The following is a 21,714-nucleotide window of genomic DNA, read 5'->3' as shown; positions in this document are numbered from 1 at the left end:
ATTTCTACACAAATGAATTTTGAATGGGGAAAATCAAAGCTGAAAGCATTCAATAGGCTAGAAAAGTTTTGGAAAATCCCTTTAAGTATTAGTGAGTTGAGTTAAGTTACAATATAAATTAGGAGTTATATATAAATGCATCTTCACAATGTCAAGCTATTATGAATTCCTCTTATACCTTGACTGCAATAGTCACCTTTCTTGTAGCACAGAAGTTTGAAAATGAAGCAATTTGATTGGATTGTACGCTAGCGAATACAACCAATTATAGCCCTCGCTAGATAGATTGTAGATATTATGACTTTTAGTTTTCAACCTTTCTGTGGACGACTAAGATTGGCTGTATTCAGTAGCAAACTATCCAACCAAATCGCTGCAATTCAAACTTCAATGATACAAGAAAAGTGGCTATTGCAGTCAAGGTATAAGACACAGTTTGTAATAGCTTGACCATTGTAAAAAGGATATAAATGTTATAATATATTTACAACATATTAGATTACAACATATTTACATTGAATATAAACTTTTTATATAGATATATATACAGTTTTAATTATCATAAGAAATTGCACTTGGTCAAAGATCTCAGAAAGCAACAGGCACCAATATAAGGCAATCCTTGAGAGAGAGGGAGGGGACTTCACTTAGCCAAGTGCAAAGATTGCAAAGCAAAGATTCTGCAAGGGACCTGGCATCCCTTTGAGAATTTTAGAGGGCACTAGTCTAGTCATGGTGGGAGAGGGGTAAAATTTTCTATAGCGGAAAGCCGGAGAATGGATTTTAGAGGTACAGGAATAATAAATTTTGCATTATTTATGGCCCAAGGGGAGTGAGATGGCTATGTCCCAAAAATTCCTGCCTAAATATACCACTGTCATGTGGGCAGTAAGTTTTTTTCAATTGAGATCATCTTTCAAATGTTACATTTGCCAATGTGGATCATCATGTTGAATATTAAATGCCCTGGAGACTCCGAGATCAAATGAGTTTTAAGTTACACAGATTAATTGAATTCACCAGTCGTCAAATTTCGAAAAGAAACTATGTTTTTTTTTTAAAGTTTAACTTTAGCTTCATATTTTGAAGAGCAAGAACCAAATCTTGTCACCCTGTTGTCACACAACAATTTCATCTTCAGATCCCTGTCATGATGAGAAAGCTTCTAATGCTTATACTGAAGAACTTGATATTAAATAAATAGTGTACCATGATGACTGGTTCCATCACCTATATCTGGTAACTCTAAATCATCATGAAGATGGGTTTGACTAAGAGTAGAGTCAATGGCTATATCAGGCATAGCTTCACTTAATACACTTTCACCACTGCCTTCGTTCTGAAAAGAAAAAAATTTTATTGAGAATCTTTCAAAAAATGTCAAGGTTATAAAGCAAGCAAAAATACCTAATATGAACTTATACATTGAATCATTAAATTCTACAAACCAATCAAAAACTCTCTTAAAATTAAACAGTAGTGCTCAGCTATTGGAGGCTGCATAATTTTGTTATACACTCTGGGTTTTACGTATTATATATACATAGCGTTCATTTTATTTTTACTCGGTGTTCAAAGAGTTAAAAGTGGTCTGAAAATACATGATGCACTTGATTGGTGAGCTCTGCACGATTCATGGATACAAATATTGGACATTCAATAAAGCTTCCCAACCTGTTTCAAGTGTGCTGAAAAAATAGTAAGAGCAGACAGAATTCAAAATGGAGGAGATACAAATAGATGGGAAAATTTGGTATGTGATTTTAGGATCCACTTCTGTACCGTTCAAATGAGGGTAGAATTGGAACAGACGGAACCTGTTCAAAACCGACCAATCAAGCACCACCGAGGGTATCAACACTTACCGTATCAAGAGAAGTATAAGAACGACTGCTAGGTGATAATGTGGAGGTGGGACCAGGTTTATGATGAACAAGAGGTGTACGAGGTGAAACAGGTTGTGGGACGACCGTGGAAACCGTTGATGGATAACAATGTTGATGGATATATTGATGTTGTAGTTTTTGTTGGTTATTTTGTGGATAATAATATTGACTATTCTGTAATACTTCTACTGTACTGTCAGGTAGACCGAACTCTCGTACCACACGTAGCTGTATATTATATGTCACCATACGTTTATCAGCACACGGTAAAGAGTAGGCACGTGCCGCCAATTTACTCTTTCGAAATTCCTGTTCTCTATGCATCATTAATATCATAGTACTCCTATCAGGCACTGGAATTAGAATTCAATAATGGATTAAGAAATTTAGGCAATTTTTAAGGCTGCCTCTGATTGACAATTTATGCACATAAATAGGCATGCTAGAATTCCATAGAAGTAGTATGGAATTTGGCATGCTTGGTTAGTTAGTTTGGTTGGTTAGTGGAAGCGCAAGAACCACAGAATGGAAATTTGAATGGTGCAAATTGATGCTATCAGTGTCCCAGATACACATTAAAAAACCTCTTTACAATCCCTTTGTGCTTTCATGGGTCCGCACCTTTAAACCGTTCCACCGAAAAACTCAATAAGATTACAAAGTAAGTTACCTGGTATGGTACCAGCTATAATATCAACTGGTGAAGCTGGTGTTGTAGGATAAGGTAAAGAGAAAGGTCTATCTTCTACCATGTATAAAGTATCAGGTATAGCTGACATATGGATCATTCTAACTCGACCTGTATCAATATCTTGAGCTTGTGATAGTTGTTCTTCTAATATAGCCTGTAAGATAACAAGATGAAGTTGTTATATTCCTAATTTCATGTTCTTACCGTGCAAACTCTTCCTGTTACAGCACTTTTAGTCTCAGACTTTTTCCCCAAACCAAAATATAAGCCATTTCCTCTTGAAATCAGAGTTTTTTATAATTCACGAAACAGAATGTCACTGTAATAATATATTCCAGATTTCAGATAAAAATTGTGCCAATATTTGCTTTTTCATCATTCTACGCTTGTATTTTATGCCAGCAAACACTGCCAATCAGTTGCCTCAACAGACAGGCTGTAAACATTTTGGCATTGAGTTCACAGACTTTCTGTCAAAGCCTCGGATTTGCTGTATTCGTTAGTGTACAATCCAATCAAATCCCTTCGTTTAAAACCTTCCATGATACGGTACAAGCAAGCAATTCTAAGCAAACTAAGTGTTTGATGATGTCATTAATCGCAAAGGCCTTATGTTATACAAACATATTTACAAGCATATTTTGTGATACTAACGTCATCAAACACTTAGTTTAATTGGAATTGCAGGAACCACAGATATCAGAATGAAAATTGGAATGATGCAAATTGGTGCTATTAGTGTCCCCGAAACCTCTTTACAATCCCTTTAATTCAACTTTTTAACAAGAAACAAGTCTTACCTTAGCTTCATCATAATAAGGCGTAAATAACCTTGGACGTACGAATATACCATTGTTTCTACCTCGTACCCAGGCACACATTCTATTAGAGGGTATGTCATCACCTAACATATGAGATGGGGGTGTACTAACTAATCCTCGTTTTATAGCACCATTTAATATATCATTACTATAGGGTATCACATGATCCATTCTAATTAATGGTAATAAATTAGCTAAAATCTCTCGTAATTCCACATCATTCAAGTCTCGTTTTTTTACTCCTTTTTTACTAACACTATGAGCAGTGTGACTAAGTAGATTTGGTTCTGAAATAAAAAAAAATAATTATGGATGATTTAAGTCAGGCCTGTGCAACCTACAGCCCACCAGATGATTTCGTGCGACCCGCGGCGTGATGTAAAAATTTGAGGGAAATGAGGCCCCCGAGCAAATGCTTTGTTTGCTCTTGTCACTGTCGGTGTGGTCCGCTGATTGTAGCTGCCTAATCTGATATCCAAACCCATTATATCCGCACTGTTATATTAAAGTATGACGTCAAAATGAATCTAACCAATCAAATCGTTAACGAGGTCTGACCTCGTGTGAAACAGTGATTTTACATCAAATATGTCTGTTATTTGCAAAACACACTGAAATACGTTATTGAATAAATGACTTGAAAAATTGAAAGTTTCTCATTGTTAATTCCATGATTCATTGATGGTTGGTTACTCGCATGCCCCAAATGGCCTGCCGTTGCAGAAAGGCTGCATAGCCCTGATTTAATTGAATCATTCAATAAAGTATTAAAATGAAAGTATATCATTCTATTATGTCTATAACAATGTATATCCCAAATCTCTCTTCAAGTGGAAAATTTTAGATAGTATAGATTAAACATTAAGTATGTCTGATTTGAGAAGATTGTCATTCATGAAAAAACATCATACTAGGGCTTCTACCAGCATTGCAACTTCAAATCAAAACACTCTAAATAATTGATTAACATTAATCAAATGATGATGGTTCTCTGAAACCATGGATAGGCAATACTAAGCTACACCTTGTGATTTTTTTATGAATTGGTAAATGCCTGCCAGTATCTCAAGATTCCTGATTATAAATATTGATTGGATTGACTTACCTCGTTCTTCAATTCGTTTAATAAGTTGATGTTCACCCCATTTTAATATAGAACTAAGTACATCTAATTCTCCAGCCTAGAAATACAGCAAATTAGAACATCAATAAGCTAGTTAAATTGTATTTTTCCTTTTGTTTCACTAAGATATAATTTATGACAATCAGTCATTATTTCTTACAGTATGAGGTCTGTTTCAGACAATCAGTCATTATTTCTTACAGTGTGAGGTCTGTTTCAGATAATCAGTCATTATTTCTTACAGTATGAGGTCTGTTTCAGATAATCAGTCAAACTATTTCTCACAGTGTGAAGTCTGTTTCAGACAATCACTCATTATTTCTTACAGTATGGGGTCTGTTTCAGACAATCAGTCATTATTTCTTACAGTTTGAGGCTTGTTTCAGATAATCAGTCATTATTTCTTACAGTATGGGGTCTGTTTCAGATAATCAGTCAAACTATTTCTAACAGTGTGAGGCCTGTTTCAGATAATCAGTCATTTTATCTATGTTAGTCTGAAACCTGTTTCAAACAACCAGTCATACTGTTTCTAACAGGTCTGTTTCTAACAGGTCTGTTTCAGACAATCAGTCAAACTATTTCTGTCAGTCTGATGAGGCTTGTTTCAGACAATCAGTCGTAATGCGTCTATCAAACAATCAGTAAAAATATTTTTCTCAGTCCTAAGATGATACTTTTGACTTCTGTTATTGTTTTCAGATGAAAACATAGAAACTATTTAGACACTACATGTTAAGTTCAGTAGGGTCATTAACAAGGCAAACTGTTGACAGGTCAGCTTTGATTTAGTCTTAATATTTACTTTAGAATGAGTAGACAATTGTTCACGTTCCAATAAGCTTTGTTTTTTTACTACTCGTGATAGAGACAGTTACTAAGCTATAGGTCATTACTAGTATCTATTAGAAAAACATTAAAGATAGGTTTCCTTATTTTTTAGTGTCGAATTAAGCAAACTATTTGATTAATTGGTGTTTCTTAAGAATTATCATGTATTCTTAATCATATCATTATGTTCTTATTGCATATATATAATTAACAGTTTTAACCCATCATAAATGTCAAAGTATGTACAGTCTGGATAAATAAAACAGGACTTTTTGACCTTTCTTGATTGGTCACTCATTGGAATTCTGCTGGTTATTCTCTTCTAATTTAGCTAATTATGAATTAATCATGGACATGTGAGAAATACTGGTATTTTTCCAAGTCATTAGAATATGTCACTGTATTTGGTTCAAAATAGGATCCAGATCTGATTGTATAAATTCTTAAAATCACATGGTCATTTCTAGAAGACTCAAATTGAAAAGGTAAATAAGATAGGAGATAAAACACGTAAAAATACTTTAATTTTATAAGATTAGTCATTTCTACCTAAGAAATGACCACGCGATTTTAAGAATTTATACAATCAGATCTGGATCCTATTTTAAATTTGAATAATTATTATCTTGTGTTATATATGGAAAACAAGTCGCAAACAGTGATATATTGGAAGCTGAATATTCCCTGCAATGAGTTTTCCACTTATTTTGGGAAATAAAATAAATAATGGACCAATCCATAAGGTTATACTCACTTGTAAGAAGTCTGAACTAAGAGCTTCAATTAAATAATTTTTGGAGAGTTCGAATAAAACAGGAGAGTGAGCTATTTGTAGATATTCTTCTGTTAAGTAATGTAGTGCTTGTCGATGTACCCACATGGAACCATGAGCCTCGGAACTCCAAGACAATATTGATACTAGATTTTCTGTATTAATACTTTCTACTATCATATCTTCACAGCCTGAAAACAAAATAATAAATAGTTTTATATATGATTGTCCAAGAGTTTAAAAAGTTGCAGAAGTGATGTATCATTCGGCAACTCTCAGAAGTTTCCGTAAGCTGAATCTGACTCTGTAATGAATGGTGAATTGTATGGCGTCTTCTTGGGCGAGACTCTTTACATCCGGTATTTAGCAGTGATTTGTCTAGTTATAGTAATATTGCGACCTAAATATAGTCCTTAAATTTAGATACTTTGGGAGATAATTTTTATGCATTTTATGCTATATTGTGACTATTGGTTACCCAATGATACATTTTATTATCAGTTTGAATATAAATCTTACGAATGTTTTGTTTCATTGACTTTGTTTATAAATACTTGAAGTCATGAATGACCAGCCTCTAATATTTAAATTACCAGGATCAAGTGACAATATTGACATAGTTCCGGTAAAAAGAAAATGGCCACTCATTACCATGATGTGTTGCAGACAGCTAGTGTAACAAAAGGTTCTTGAAAATGTGAGCTCAATGTATGCTTATCCAAGATTCTTTTTACGTCTTTAAGGAGAGTCATCTTTACATTGAATTTTGATAAAAAAAAAAGATCTTGGCATTAAGGTGCCATCAAACCAGACAGCACCTCGAGAAAATAAAAAAATTCAACAATATAACATCAGAGGTTTTGTTGTGTCGTATTGTATATTGTGTGCATAGTTTATATTGTATCTATTTTTTGTAGTGCCGTAGAGTCCACATGCCAAATCTTGGGGAAATCAGATATTTTTCGAATATATGTCTATTCAAACTATAAGACAGATGTCCAAAAATGGAGATGTCAGGAAAATAAATAAATATAAGCTTATAAGCGCAATAAATCTTAGTCAATTATAATTCCAGGGAAAATACAACTTGGACAAAAGCCAAACCATGTGAGAATGACTTTCGAATGGATATCAAAATATGTTGATATTCAAAACACAAAAAGTTTATTTGCTTTGAATAGAGAATGGTAGACTAATTTGACAACTGAAACTATGCCAATATGTTTTACTGCCAATATGGCCTACCATTCATTCTACCTTACAATAGTACTGTGATGTACTACATGAGGTACTTAGCTAGTGTTCTATTAATATTTTGGTTAATTACTGGTACCTGTAGGCTTCTTTTTTGTCATGTACGACTAATGTGTTTAAAGGGACATTCCACTTTTTTTGTAAAAATTTTTCATAATCAAAAGCGTTACAGTAGTTTCCATACAAATGTTTCTAACAGCTTCCAAAAAGCATAACAAACTTAAAAACTTTCAGATGCACTTTTCTCTAAATTTTGGTGTATAGTTTTCATAAATTTGAGCCAAAAATTTTTTCGAGCTACAAAAAAAGGGGAGTGTCCCTTTAATATTAGGCAACAATGCTAATGTGTTTTAATATGTAAGCTTAAATGTAGATTATGAAAACATTATGTAAACAAAATCGGAAATTTATAACATCTTTGTCATATGTCAGCCATTGAGAATGTAAATCGTAATGGCCTTGCATATCTTTTCATTTGCAGGAGAACCAGATTTTCTTGATGAAAAATGCCTTGGAATTGAGTTCTATCACTTGGTATTTAAAGCAAATAATTAAATGACTATATAGACATAGTTCATCTAATGCCTAAATATAACCGGTTTAACTCTAGTTTATTTAAAGAATCGCAATATATACGGTAGTCATTGAAAATATACACCCATCCTAGTGCATTATTTATTGTTTATTTTGGTGCAATGTAACTACTACCTACAACATAGTATTTATAGTTATACAGCGAAGTAGCTACATATTAAAAACAGTAGTAAGATAAGGGTAACCTAACCTAGTAACAATAATATTAACAGAATTAATGTAACTATTGATTATCATGAGAGAAAACATACCTATTGTTATTATGCTGATAACATAATCATCATATAATCAGTTTTATTGATTGCTGTCCACAAGGATTGATTATGTAATATTGTACCAGTATATGTAATGTGTTGTCAATGAATTATATATGTTTACATTTGTTTTGTAATATTTGCCAATTTTCAATGTGCTGTGAAAATCACAGCCAGTCATTTTGGTGGTTCTTTCAGACATGACTGGCAGATATAGACAAATCAACAGCCCTGTTTATTCATTGATGAAAACTGTGATTTTTGAAAATACCTCTGAGTTATTTTTATCCAGAGTTATGCTTGTTATGTTTAAGCTTACAGGTTTATTCGACAAGCTAGAACAAAAACAGAAATTTATCATGTTCATACATTACCTTGAGACAGAACTGGAAAATCCAAAAATTGCCCTATTTGGAAGATTTCCATAGCTTCATCACATAATGTCATATGATATTTACCACTAGCTACCATAGCTTGAATCTCACTTAAACTACACATACTGGAGCTGCCTCGCACAATACAAGATAAATCTACACAATCCTGATAAATAGCAGTTAATAATACCCTAGCATAACGTCTTGATATCACCGTTTCATCTAATATAATCCGAGACGGAGCACGTAATGCACGTTCTGTCAGTTCCTCTCCAGACCGAGCACGTCTTATAATCAAGTTCCTGAAAAATGGTGAACGTGCCGCCAGGATTGCTTTGTGACATGGGATTTCCAGTTTTGTAAGTCGACTGCTACCAGCGTGCATACTTTGAGCAGTATCAACTGTGCCTAAAGGGTCCCCGTGTTCGTTGTCGGACGAAAATACTAACACAGCATCACTAAAATCTCCATTGTCCAGAAGATTTTTCATGTCATGGTTCAAAGGATTTGGAGTACCAAATTCTTCGGCTAGTTTGGACAGAATCTCATTGCTCTCAGTGCTAAGTTCTTGGGTATTTAACTCATCGGTATACAAAAATCTCAAAATGGCAGAAAATAGTTGAACATCCACTCCGTGGGTTTTTAATTTGATTGGTACTCGGCAACCATAATCTGGATACCGAGTCAATATGTTCCTAAAATATGGACTGCGGATAGCCAGTATCGATCTATGGGCAGGAAAACAGGCTCCTTTATAAATGAGATCAACATCGGTACAAAATTTATAGTCATACAAATTGGATAGGTCTTGAGTTAAAGAATTAGCTACAGGTCGAGCTAAGTTAGCAGCTATTGCCAATTCTTTAACAGCTGCTAGAGCTTCGTATTCATGAACCAGTGAACTGATATCCCTGATACCCCAAGTAGATAACAACTCCTTCAGCGACTTTCCATAATCCAAGGATCTACTGTGACGTCTGGCTCGAGTCAACTTTTTCCTCAAAGTTGCAAATTTCGATGCTTTCTTCTTCTTCTCCTTAGCACTCAATTCCGAATCAGACACAACATAAGCATTTGATATTCGAGCAAACGCAGACCTGGAAGCAGCCTGAGCTCTTTCAGGTATAGAAGAGTTGGCACCCATCTTTATATTTCTTCAAATTCAACTGACATTCATGATTTTAGTGAGACCTCTTCCTACATCAACCTGAAAATAGAAGAATACATATAAGCTTATAATATCAAAATACCCATATTCCTTCAGCAACTGTGTACATCATTTATCACATCTAACCATTGCTTTCACAACCTGATATTCTTGTCATTAAATTTGATTGGTGGACACATGATTTCCAGGAGCAATTTACTCTCTGATAGTTGAGTCTCAAAGTTCAAGGCTGAAATAAAGTCAAATGGCCAATTGAAAATTTCCAAGCGTTAAGCTTATTGACAATCAGTCAATATAATTGGTGAAATTTGTTTTTAATTAATCAGGACATATATATATATATATCAGTGTCTTTCTATAAAATTTCACATCAATAGCAAAGCGATAAGGGGGTTGATGCGATTGTGCAATGGTGCCCAATGATTCTATGGATAATAAATATCGCCTATTTTTTCCAAATTCATTAAGTTCAATCAAAAAAAATTTAAAAAAAACTTGTCTGACCGACTGAAATAAGCTTACAGTTTGAAAACCAGAATATTTGGAGACAACAAGCAAAACTATGCCAGCAGTGGCATCAAACACTTTTCTTGCTCTTTATATAACTGACCAACTCAATTTCCATTGAAACAAACTGAACAAGGGTTTAAAACCACATGCAGACAACCAACCACATAGATAACAATTAACAAATATGGTTGATCAACTGTTGAGATATCAAGGGTTAAACTGTTATTATTAGAATATATGTGTGAAATTTAACACTTTTTATAACTTTCTCTCATATCCTGAACACTTTTATTTTACAAGGTTTACTGAAATAAAGGGAAAGGTTCGCTATCCATTTGATCAATCGAACCTTAGATGCAGAAACAAGTTTTTATTTAGCTAAGCTAATCAGTAATAGTATTTACAGCCAACTGTTGAATTTTGAGCCTTCAAATCCATGTGTATCCAGAATTATCCACATTTTGAAGTTAAAAAAAGTCGTCTTTTTTTGTGACACTGCAATTTGAAACAGACATCTATAGAAATAGGAAAAGAAATTCATAGTTTGAGGTATTTTTAAAGGAATTATGCGATTTCATACATTTCTAGTACTTCTGAAGACTACATATATAAATTCAAGACTCAAATCAACCCCTGTAAATGGCATACCCATCCCTTTAATGAAAGTAGTACTGTTTTATCTTTTCACATAATATCTCTCAACAGTGAAGTGTTTTTTACTGTAAACATAATCTTAGCATACATTTTCATTTAATAGTAGTGTAAGATGATAAAAATATAAGCTTATTTTATCTTTAATATAAGACACATTTAGATGTAGATACATAATAAAACCATTATATTATGATAAATTGTAACTTACACTTGACATAATTTCTACAGAAATAACAAAGTTATAAACTTGAGAAATTAACATCTACATGTTTACTTGAGATACTATGGTAGTCATACATATTGAGCATAAATGTTTTATGCAGATAGCTTTATTTATCATTCTTTCATCAAATGATATCTAATCTCATTGATTTGTTGAATTTCTGGACATTGCATTTGAGCATTAAAGGGATTGTATTTTAAAGAGGTTTTCTAAAACAAAATTGTATCTGTTCACTCATAGCATTAATTTGCACCATTCCAATTTTCAATCAGACTTCTGTGGTTCCTGCAATTCCACTAAATCTAATTGTCCGATGATCACTAATAGCAAAATATGTATCACATCAGGCCCTTTTCAATTAGTGACATCATCAAACACTAAGTTTTAGTGGAATTGCAGGAACCATCTATAGATGTCTGATTGAAAATTGGAATGGTGCAAATTGTTGCTATCAGTGTCCCTTTCAGCAATAACAATCTCAAATGATCAGTTATATCTGTACACTTTATACCAACAAAACCAAATTTAAGATTCCAAAAGTACTAAAATAACCCATTTTAACATCAGAGTCTAGTAGACAATAAAATGACATTTGCACGTAACTTGTTTTCTTGTTCTTGGTCAAACTAATGATGACAAACCATCTTATGCAGTGTGCAATAAAGGAAATTCTGTCATGAAAGAGACATAAAATTTCTCATTTCAATTTCAATGTCATACAAAGCGATGTGCATTTCTTGTCACAATTTTCATAAGAAAATCCTTTTAAAAAATCCTACTTGGTTTTGACTTTTTTTTTAATTTTGAAATCTTAAACTGCCTAGATAACAAAGAACAAGTTTTTCAATCCTCTAACTGATCTGTAGAAGTGTGCCAAAATAAAGGTGTGATACGAACATCATATCTGTACCTGCTGTCATAATAATAGTCAGCCAAATGCCACAGTATAGTATTGTGATAGTACAGGTATGTAAATTGTAGCTGAAGAGAAGATATATATCACTTCAAGATATTTTCTTATTCTAACACACTTACTAATTCATCATAATTATAAATAGCAGAAGCCTAATCCAACATATTTCTTGTAAATATAATAATGAATAACCTGATTTAATGCCAAATTCTGCACATATTGTTAATTACAAGCAGGTAATATTAGTCTGTACAGTCAGTAGGCCAACTAAATATGCTATACTAATAGCAATATCTTTTCATGAAGAATTCAGAAGATGTTTTCTAGAATTGCATTTAAGTTTACGTTAAGCTCATATCAAGGACAGTTACAGCTACTCTCTATATAGGATTTCTGATCTCATATCAACCGTTTTAATAATTTCAATAATTCTTGGACTTGTTAGAGTGTTGGTTCTTTACAGGATGTCATTAGCATGGGTAGCCATAGGTCAGACAAATGATGGCTGTGGGTTCTAATCATGATCAGTGTGAGAAAATCTGATGGCCTTGATTGAATCATCTGCACTCTTATTCCAGTCGACCCAGTTGTAAAAGGGTCTGGATAATCCTAGAAAGATCAATGCCAAGATATGTGGCCAAGGACAAGCTGGTAGAAAAGGATCCATAATCATGATTCTAAATCTTTCACATAAAACTCAACTAGGTTTGAAAAGTATCTGTTAAAAGTATCCCCAATACAAATGCAAGCAATAATAATTTTTAGAAGTGTGAATGCGGCATACACAAGATTTCACAGTGCAACATAAAGCTTATTGAATTTATATCTGAAGTAATGGTGAGACAATTCACAAAAGCTAACATTATAAGCTTATTTGAAATAGTGAAATAACTGACAAAATTTAATTCAGAATTACCTTTAAAGAATGCAAACCATCATAATATAGAAAACTGATAAAGATCTTAAGAGATATTGATGATATAATGTTATTAATGACAGAAGTTATGGGAGATATGACCAGTGCCCTACTCCTCATATATAAAAGGCCATCTGAATAGATAGGTCACACATGGATTAATATCAGCCTCAAGCTATTTTACATCTCATATTTTTATTTCTTTTCAGTTTTATATGGAATAGTGTGAATTTCATTATAGTTAGTTCACAATCTATATTTTGTTTACAACTTTTATTTAAACTTGGTCAAGGGTAAAGGATTCATGTATACAAAACTAAAGTTTCCGCACCCAAAATATTTTAAATACATTTTTGTTTAATTTACTAAATAAATTGCATTTCATAATTGAAATTTTAAATGAAAGATTAAATGGAAATTTTCAATTTTTTAATGTTTCATCTTGATTTTGGCTATGAATTGTGCTCTGAAATTAGAGAATTTTCTCCTTAAAATCTAATACTTGATAGATTGCATTTCAAAACTTGTAAAAAAAAATTACACAAGACACCAACTTCCATTTCATGAAAATAGTTTCAAGCACTTGGCTATTTATATGAAAAGTAAGCTTACTCCCACACTGTAAACAATTTAAATGAAAATCTGATCTGCCATCTTTGATACCACCACAATAATTTGCCAAACCATAATAAATCCTCCAGATTCGAATCCTTCAAAGATTCATCAGTGTAAGCTCAGTAGCTCATATTATCAAATCTATAGGCAAGTAAAAGTATCAATTAAATATAGTCATCAAAATGTGTTGTAATCTTAAAATCAAACCATGAAGCGATAAGGGTGGTTGAAAGGTAACAAGTTAATATTAAACAGGCATATAGCAAAGGATGTAGGAAGTTACAAAAATTTACATTATATTGGTAATGTCAAGGTCATCGATACCACTTTGAGAAAAAAGATCTTACCAACACATTCTTACATTCTTTTCTTACACAATATCTAATATAAAATTCAACAGAATTCCTAGCATTCATGAAAATATGAATTATGTTATCGTTCCCTTATCATTAGTTAATCATTAGAGCCTACATATACTACTACTATATAAGCTTACTACTGGTAAAATTATTTTTATACATATTTTCTAATGTAATAAGTAAGAACATCACATTAAAGGCTATTTGCTTAAGTTTACTTACCTAAATTTTTTCAACAAATATCAAAGTGAAGAACATTTGTATAATTTATTTGCCATGAACATGACCATGCAGATGTAATAACTTAGGTCTTAATGAATCAAAAAACTTCAAAAAAAAATGCTGAATGCCAGTCTCAGACCAGATAAGGCAGATTCATTCTTAAATGTGAGTGAGCAATATTTGAGAAAGAGCATTTGTGATTCAAAATTATACCTCAAGCATTAAAATAAAAGCTGACTTCAGAATTTAAGAGGATCATCTCTTTAGAGTTTTATCAGTATTTTCCAAAGTTATAACAGTAGGAATCTATGTAAATCTACCTGAAGAAACTCAATGAATGGCTGAAAAGAAACCCAAAACGTCAAACAGGTCAACATAACCTCAACATTTAGACCGAGCATTATTCAATCAACAGCCTAAAGAAACCAATTCTAACGAGAATTTGTAATTGTTCAGTAACTAAATTAATTAGAGATTAGGAATACTTACCAATTAATTAAGTTTTATTGTTGTTTTGAGGTGTAAAACATAAGGATTAATTCTTTCACCGATCTGAAGTTTCTTTTCATCACTGCGGGATGGACATGATATATTTCAGATAAATAAAATGAGATTAAATAAAGTAGGCTTGAAATACTAAAACTACGCAGGTGGAGTTCGTTGTAAATGGAAATTAGCTTTATTTTAACAAGAAATGATTTTACTGATACAAATTGATTCGGCGACTTTGTAATTTTAGCCAATCAGCTTTTCAGTTCTTCTTTTCTCCGAGAATGTAAAGTCACCATTACACGACTTCCGGTATCTGTAAGGAAGAAAGAAAAAAGTTTTTCAAAGATTTATACTTGTTGTAGAATGCCCAGTAAAAAGAAAAAATTTAATTCCAGGTTCCCACCTGTAAGTATCTGTTAAAATTTTAGTATTTTTGAATATTTTTATGCTATAAAAGTTTGGGTGTATCGAATTTGACGATGACATTCCGTTGACCATTAAATCATTCATTCTATTTCTGTTAAGGTTTGGCTCAGGACATTATTTGTCAACAATGAAAATAAAGGAAAGGTGGATTTTCTATGGCTTTTACGATAATTTGAAAGTGCGTTGATTTGGCACATATGTAAATTAGATTTGATAATGTTCTCCTAAACAGCTTGTTGGCTTATGAGCAGAGATATTGATAATCATATGGTACAGCTAGTCAGCTACTGATATTGACAGAGCTTTTGTTCATGTAACAGGTTTCACTGACAGGAAAATTTGGGTGGGTTTTCCTAAGTAGAATCCCAAACCCATCATTGCTTTATTGTCTTCTATGGAGATTAGACCCTTGACATTTCTACACTACCTGTTTATAAAGACCAATTTGATTGTAAAGAAGTTTTCATATATATAATATAAAGTTTTCAAAACTTTCTACGTGTCTCAAGCCTACTTGCACACGGCGACTGTCGACAAACTAAGACCATCGTGACGCGATTATCCAGAACCAGTAATTAGTTGAACTTATATTAAAAAAGAGGCTTGATAATCTTGACCACAATTCTTGCAACTCGTTGGTGTTTTGATAATTGATACCCTATCTATTAATCTCAATTATTCAGTCAATAAAGATGTTTATTTACTAAAGAAAACAGCGTAAAGACTTATACAGTGACGAATTTTCTGTTAAAATTTCTCTCTTTTTACTTCTTATAAAATTCACGGTTAACCAATTATCTCAAATCAGACCCTGTTACCTGTGAAATACTACCCGAAACCGGTTAATTGATTAACCGTTTCAATTAGGTTATTAGGTTAAATTTCTTTTCTTTCCTGATATTTTTTCGTCACTGTTGTAATCTAACAAGGTTTCTTATGCGGTCCTGTTCTAATGTTCTTATTTCTAACTAATCAAAGCGTGTCATGTAAGACCCATTTCTTTACGACAATGACAAAACCAATCGTGGGATATTGAATTCCAAAGAGACTGTCACATATTGTTCTTTTTCAGGTTTCGCTATCCCACAATTCATCATTGTTACCCAGAGAAAGGTTTTCTACAGTCTTTGATTGGTTGAAAAAACTCTGCTTGAAAAATTGTTAGATCACAATTGAGAAGAAAAACATCAGAAAACGAAAACAGTTTTTAAATTAGATTGAGTTCAGATATTTATTGAATATGCAATTGAAGACCATGTCTGTTGCCAAATAGTAAACCTATCACAATCATTATTCCTGGCATTAACATTTATTGGACTATGATATTTTCAGGCTAGAATAAAGAAAATCATGCAAACAGATGAAGATGTAGGGAAGGTTGCTGCTGCTGTACCTGTTATTATTTGTATCCTTTTCAATGACCTGTCATTCAATTTATTCAAACCATTTTCGTTCATGGAAAATTTTTGTGAGGCCAGGTCCATTTGGGGTAAAATAATTAGTTTTGTACTAATTACTGCTTGAATTGCTTTAACTATGGTTCAATCCTGGCATAGGTCGAGGTAATACCTTCGCATTTTTCAACTAGGTTTCTCCTTGTCAGGGATATAGGTAAGAGGGCCTGACATGGAAAAAGTGTCTAGTCGTTTGGATGGGACAATAAACCAAGGCATTGGTGCTACAGACTCTGCACGTCAAAGATCCCTTGACAGTTGGAAATGGAAAAAGAGCATGTACTCTGCATGGATTTGCCCGTCTTCATTAGCCCACATGGTGCAGAAAAGTAGGATGCAAAACTCCATCTATTTCATTTTATTTTGAATTGCCTTAAAATGAGGTGGACTGTTCATTTTTTTTTTTTTGTAATAAGATCAGATGTGCACAAGTATTATGCGTGGCTATAGCAGAGCTTAAAAGCTTATGACTTCATTTGTATGTAACTATAAGCTCATGATTCAAACAAATATTTTTTTTGAACAGCTCCTTAACTGAATATGTAGCTCGAGCATTAGAAATGTTTATTGAATCATTAATATTAAAATCAGGAGAGACAACTATGTCAAGAAATGCAAAAACTTTATCAACATCGCACATGTAAGTACGGGTACAAGCTAAAAACATTTTCTTTTTTTTTAAAAATAGCATAAATTATTTGGACCTTCAAAGGGAAATTCGAAGTGGCATTAAGTTTATGGGACATTTTCACCTGTTATCTACAACACTTTTGTTTGCTGTAGAGGTCAGGATCTGATCTGGGAAATTCAAATTTTTCTACCTAGTTTCTGACACTGAAAGATCATTAGCTTTGAAAGTAATAGAAGTAAAACAGCAACCATCTTAACAATGTCAAGGAATTTCAATCTCTAATCAAATCACTGTATTTTCAAACTTTTGTGATACATGAAAAGTGTCTCATGATGTCAAGGTATTGGACTGAGTGCGTAAAACTTTGACTTTGTGAAGATGTATGGTTAACAGTGTGTCTGAAATTAATAGATAATATATAGATAATGTGGCTTGATAACAATTGACAATAATTAGAACCTAGTTAACAGGCTTATGTCATAGACATAGGAGTGTTAATTGGCACACCTGTTACATATTAACATGTCAACTATACATTGAAGCTGACTATTACAAAATTTCCTTTCATTTGACAGTATAATCTCACTTAATGACACTCAATTTTTTTGTCTTACTACATAGCAGGAATGTAAGACAGTTAGCTAAGATTGATTGAAAATTGTAACAAATTGTGTACAGAAATTCTCATCATCTTTAATGTCTATTGATATGATCTATAATGACATGGTTTGAACCAAACCAAATCACCAAATAGTCCTAAAAAACGTCAACACTCAAAATGTTCAATATGGCCACCATTCAAAATTATATCTTGATTTTGCAATAATAAGTGGATGAAATATTAAAGCCATCAACTGCACTAGGAAATGCTATGATATGGTTGTCTTCTTTAAGTCAATTAGGATTCCAACAGACAGTTCAAGAATGATGTATTATGGGAAGTGACTTCACTTGAAAAATGGCTGCTGTTTGAAACTGAAAGCCTAAGGTCATGTCCATTATTTTGTGTAGTCAAGTGATTCAAAACATAAAAGAAACATCATGTCAATTTTCATCAAAAAGAATTTTTGGTCTTTGTTTTTACAGCAAACAAACAATTGAATCTGAAAAGAAGTTTGACTTTTTACATGATTTAGTTGCTAACATACCAGATCATCAACCAGAAGAAGAGGGAGAGTCCAGTAAACCTGAAAAAGTGAAAGGGAAGGTTGGAAGGTAAAGATAATTTTCCTTTAAACAGCAGATTTCTGTAGGCTGTAGATTCTTTGGCTTGTGTATTTCTCCTTCTGCAAAGATAATCCTAGAGCATACAGTGTACCTTAGACCTTACCCCCGCTGGCGTGGAAAAATTTCCCTCATTGCACACTGCATAAGCCCACATGGTGTAGAAAAGTAGTCGGCCTTGTTCAGGTTAGGTCCGTAGCTATTGGGGAGAAAATGGATTGGCGTCCTGAACAAATTCTGTCAACGGACCAATTCCATTACTGCAATTAACATCACACCATTGCCCTCAGAACAATCAAGTCCAGCCACAACATGAGTTGTGGAGATTGTTTACTGGTACTCTGATTTATTTTATTTTTATTAATTTACAGACCAAGAAAAAATAAAGATGGTGATGAGCCAGCTAGACCAGGAAAAAGAAAAAATAGACAAAAATCATCAGACAGCTCAGAAGGCAATGTAAGAATTTAAATTAATTTTGATAGAAGTCATCAGAGAATGAAATAGATCCATTCTGAATATGAGACATAGATTCGTTAATCAACTCTTCCATTATCTTTAATTAAAAGATATTTGGATAAAGTGAACCATGACCGGATCTGTTTATTGATAAGGGATCATGGTTTAAATGACAGGATTATATTATACCTTAGTGTAATTAAAGAGATTAATTATCCATATGTTTGCCTAAAATGTGACAAGACTTCTATGATCGATCAAAAGAACTGAATGTCAAGTTTTCATACTGGTAAGTAATACTTACTTAGGCTGAGTTCTATGAGCTAGTTTGGCAGCTGGTAATGTTTGCATTAATCAAAGTTAAAGTTTCATCCTTCATAAAATGATCAATGAATTTTAAACTTTATCAATTTATTGTCTTGTAGGAAAATGATAATGATGCTGAACATGATAATTCCTCAACAGAAAGTGATAATGATAATCATGAAGATCATGATGATAATGATTATAATCATGGCAGCAATGGTGATGAAAGAGTCAACAATAGCCATAACCATAATCCTTTTTCTCATGAAAATGTTATGGGAATGCAGCATCCTGGTTATGGTATGGGAATGCCACCTCCGCCAATGGGTGTCCATCCTTACAATTCCAATATGATTCCAACTCCAGGAATGGGTATGCCTGGAATGCCTCCACCAAATTTTAATATGATGCCACACTTGCCACATATGCAAGGATTACCACCTGGAATGCCACCTCCACCATTTCCACCAATGGGTTATCCCCCCTTTGACAGGTAAGCAGAAATGAAATCTAAGAGCCGCTTGATTGGTGAGTTAAGCAAGTTGGAACAGGGTTCAGAATGCATTCCACATGTGCTGAAAAATATGTGCAGAGGGAATTCAAATTGGCGGAGAAAGGAATAGACAAGAAGGGAAAATTTTGAATGCGACATAATCTGGTTCTGTACCATTTGTTTTAGGTCAGAGTTGTAACAAACGGAACTTGTTCAACCAATCAAGTGCTACCTTAGTATTCTGGACTAATTTATGATTGATTCTATACTGGAAGTGGCTGAACATTAACCACCAAAATCTATTTTTAACGAATGTTTTGATCTACCTTGAAGGAAGCATGCTATCTTTTAGGTGAAGTGAACAAAATTGAATGAGCTTACCATTTCCACTAACACCTGATATCTGGCATCCATTCCCATTTTGAAAGGGATTTTTGGTGTCTTCCAGTCATTGGTAAATATTTGTTAGAACTAAAAAAATTAATTCTTTTCTTTTTCAGAATGCCCTATCCCATTCCACATATGTCTCATCCACAATTCACCCAGCATTCTGATCATCACCAAACTTCATCACAATATCAGTCATCATCATCATCATCATTACCAACAACAAAACCATCAGCAACTACTTCATCAGCTTATCATGAATCTTCATCATCAGTTTACCCTGCATCAACAACATCATCATCACAGCAATCCACCTCTCACCAACCCTCCACAACAGATGAAGATGATGATTATGATACATGAGCCCTGTTTTTTTTTGTTTTTTTTTGCGGTTCAGAGATTTTAACATTGATGCAAACAGAGACAAGAACAATATGCAACGAAATATGCAACCAAAAAATTTATAACCTTGTGCTAAAGTGCAGATGCGGTTTTCTGATGCAGAGTATTGTGTAGGGTTAATAAAACGGCCGAACAAGCAAATATGCGAGGTACAAGTCCATACAAGATGCCAATTCAATTTTTTTTTCTCTCTCTACTGCATCTTAACACTTCTTGTGTGGGTCGGTTCTTATGGGTCTTTTAAATTTCTTGTATAATGGTAGCACTAAAATAGGAAGCAAAATTTTCAGATTTCAGACAGATCTTCTCTCCTCTCTGTTAAGAAATCAATCTTTGAGACTTTGCTAATTTGTTTATTAACTTATAACCCTGGTACACCTGACTCATTCTCAAATTAATTCATATGAATATTCATGAGGGGTAGCAATCAAGAGTTGTTTATTTAGAAATCTATTTTAAAATTGTAGTTGTTCAGATTTATATGTTTGGTTTTGTGTTTTTCTGTGGGTTACTACATTCGCCATCTGTGATCTGACAAATTTGTTGTACGTCTCATGTGCTAAGTAATGTGTGCCAACCACATTTTGTGGTATTGTGAGAAGTTCATTATTAAACATTGATTTTTACAGCCCAATTGACACTATTGAGTCAACTTACTTAGAACAGGATATATAGAAGAATTTTGTCAGATCATGTAGCAATAGGAAACATGAAACAAAGCATTTAGATCTACATTTTTATTAGATAGGGTTTTGACAAACACCACCAGGTTTAGAATCTGAGGGATCATTGTTTATGTTGAAGAGATATGGTTGAATTTGTTTTTGTTTAAGTTTTACTGCTATTTGTTTTTTTAAGAACCAAGCGAAAGCAATCAACTAACTCTCATGTATTTTGCTTATATGGCTTTTGTTCTTCTGGTTAAAAAAAATATGTGATTCGATAAGTTTACTTGCCTACCAGATGTTACATATGGAGTGCTAAAAGATCTTTTGACTAAATGTGATTCAGAAATCACTTAAACTTTCTCAACCTAGCTAAAAAAAAAACCAGACTGCTTTAAGGAAGAAACATATGATATCATTAGTATTTGCAAGGGATGTCTACCATATTATATTTAAAAAAAAAAGAGTTAATGGGAATGTATAGAGGTTTTCTAAATTTCTTATGTTTATCGGGTACACTGATAGCATCAATTTGCACCATTCTTACTTACAATCAGACATCTGTGGTTCCTGTAATTCCTCTATAACTAATGCT

At 33.1% G+C, this 21,714-nt stretch overlaps 2 protein-coding genes across 2 annotated transcripts; one reads left to right on the top strand and one right to left on the bottom strand.

The window, feature by feature from the left end:
• Positions 1–2,060: 2,060 nt before the first annotated feature.
• LOTGIDRAFT_92273 (hypothetical protein) lies at positions 2,061–9,648 on the bottom strand (the record flags this gene model as incomplete). The annotated part of the gene is made up of 6 exons (XM_009053063.1): positions 2,061–2,239; positions 2,557–2,731; positions 3,378–3,685; positions 4,504–4,579; positions 6,107–6,315; positions 8,601–9,648. Coding segments are annotated over 6 exons (1,995 nt in total), but the record flags the coding sequence as incomplete, so codon positions are not given.
• A 5,387-nt stretch (positions 9,649–15,035) lies between these two features.
• LOTGIDRAFT_98370 (hypothetical protein) lies at positions 15,036–18,354 on the top strand (the record flags this gene model as incomplete). The annotated part of the gene is made up of 4 exons (XM_009053066.1): positions 15,036–15,077; positions 16,431–16,503; positions 17,099–17,192; positions 18,270–18,354. Coding segments are annotated over 4 exons (294 nt in total), but the record flags the coding sequence as incomplete, so codon positions are not given.
• Positions 18,355–21,714: the final 3,360 nt, after the last annotated feature.

Source organism: Lottia gigantea, assembly GCF_000327385.1.
Source record: "Lottia gigantea unplaced genomic scaffold LOTGIsca_199, whole genome shotgun sequence".
Lineage (NCBI taxonomy): Eukaryota > Metazoa > Mollusca > Gastropoda > Lottiidae > Lottia > Lottia gigantea.
This window is presented reverse-complemented; position numbering and strand designations above follow the sequence as displayed.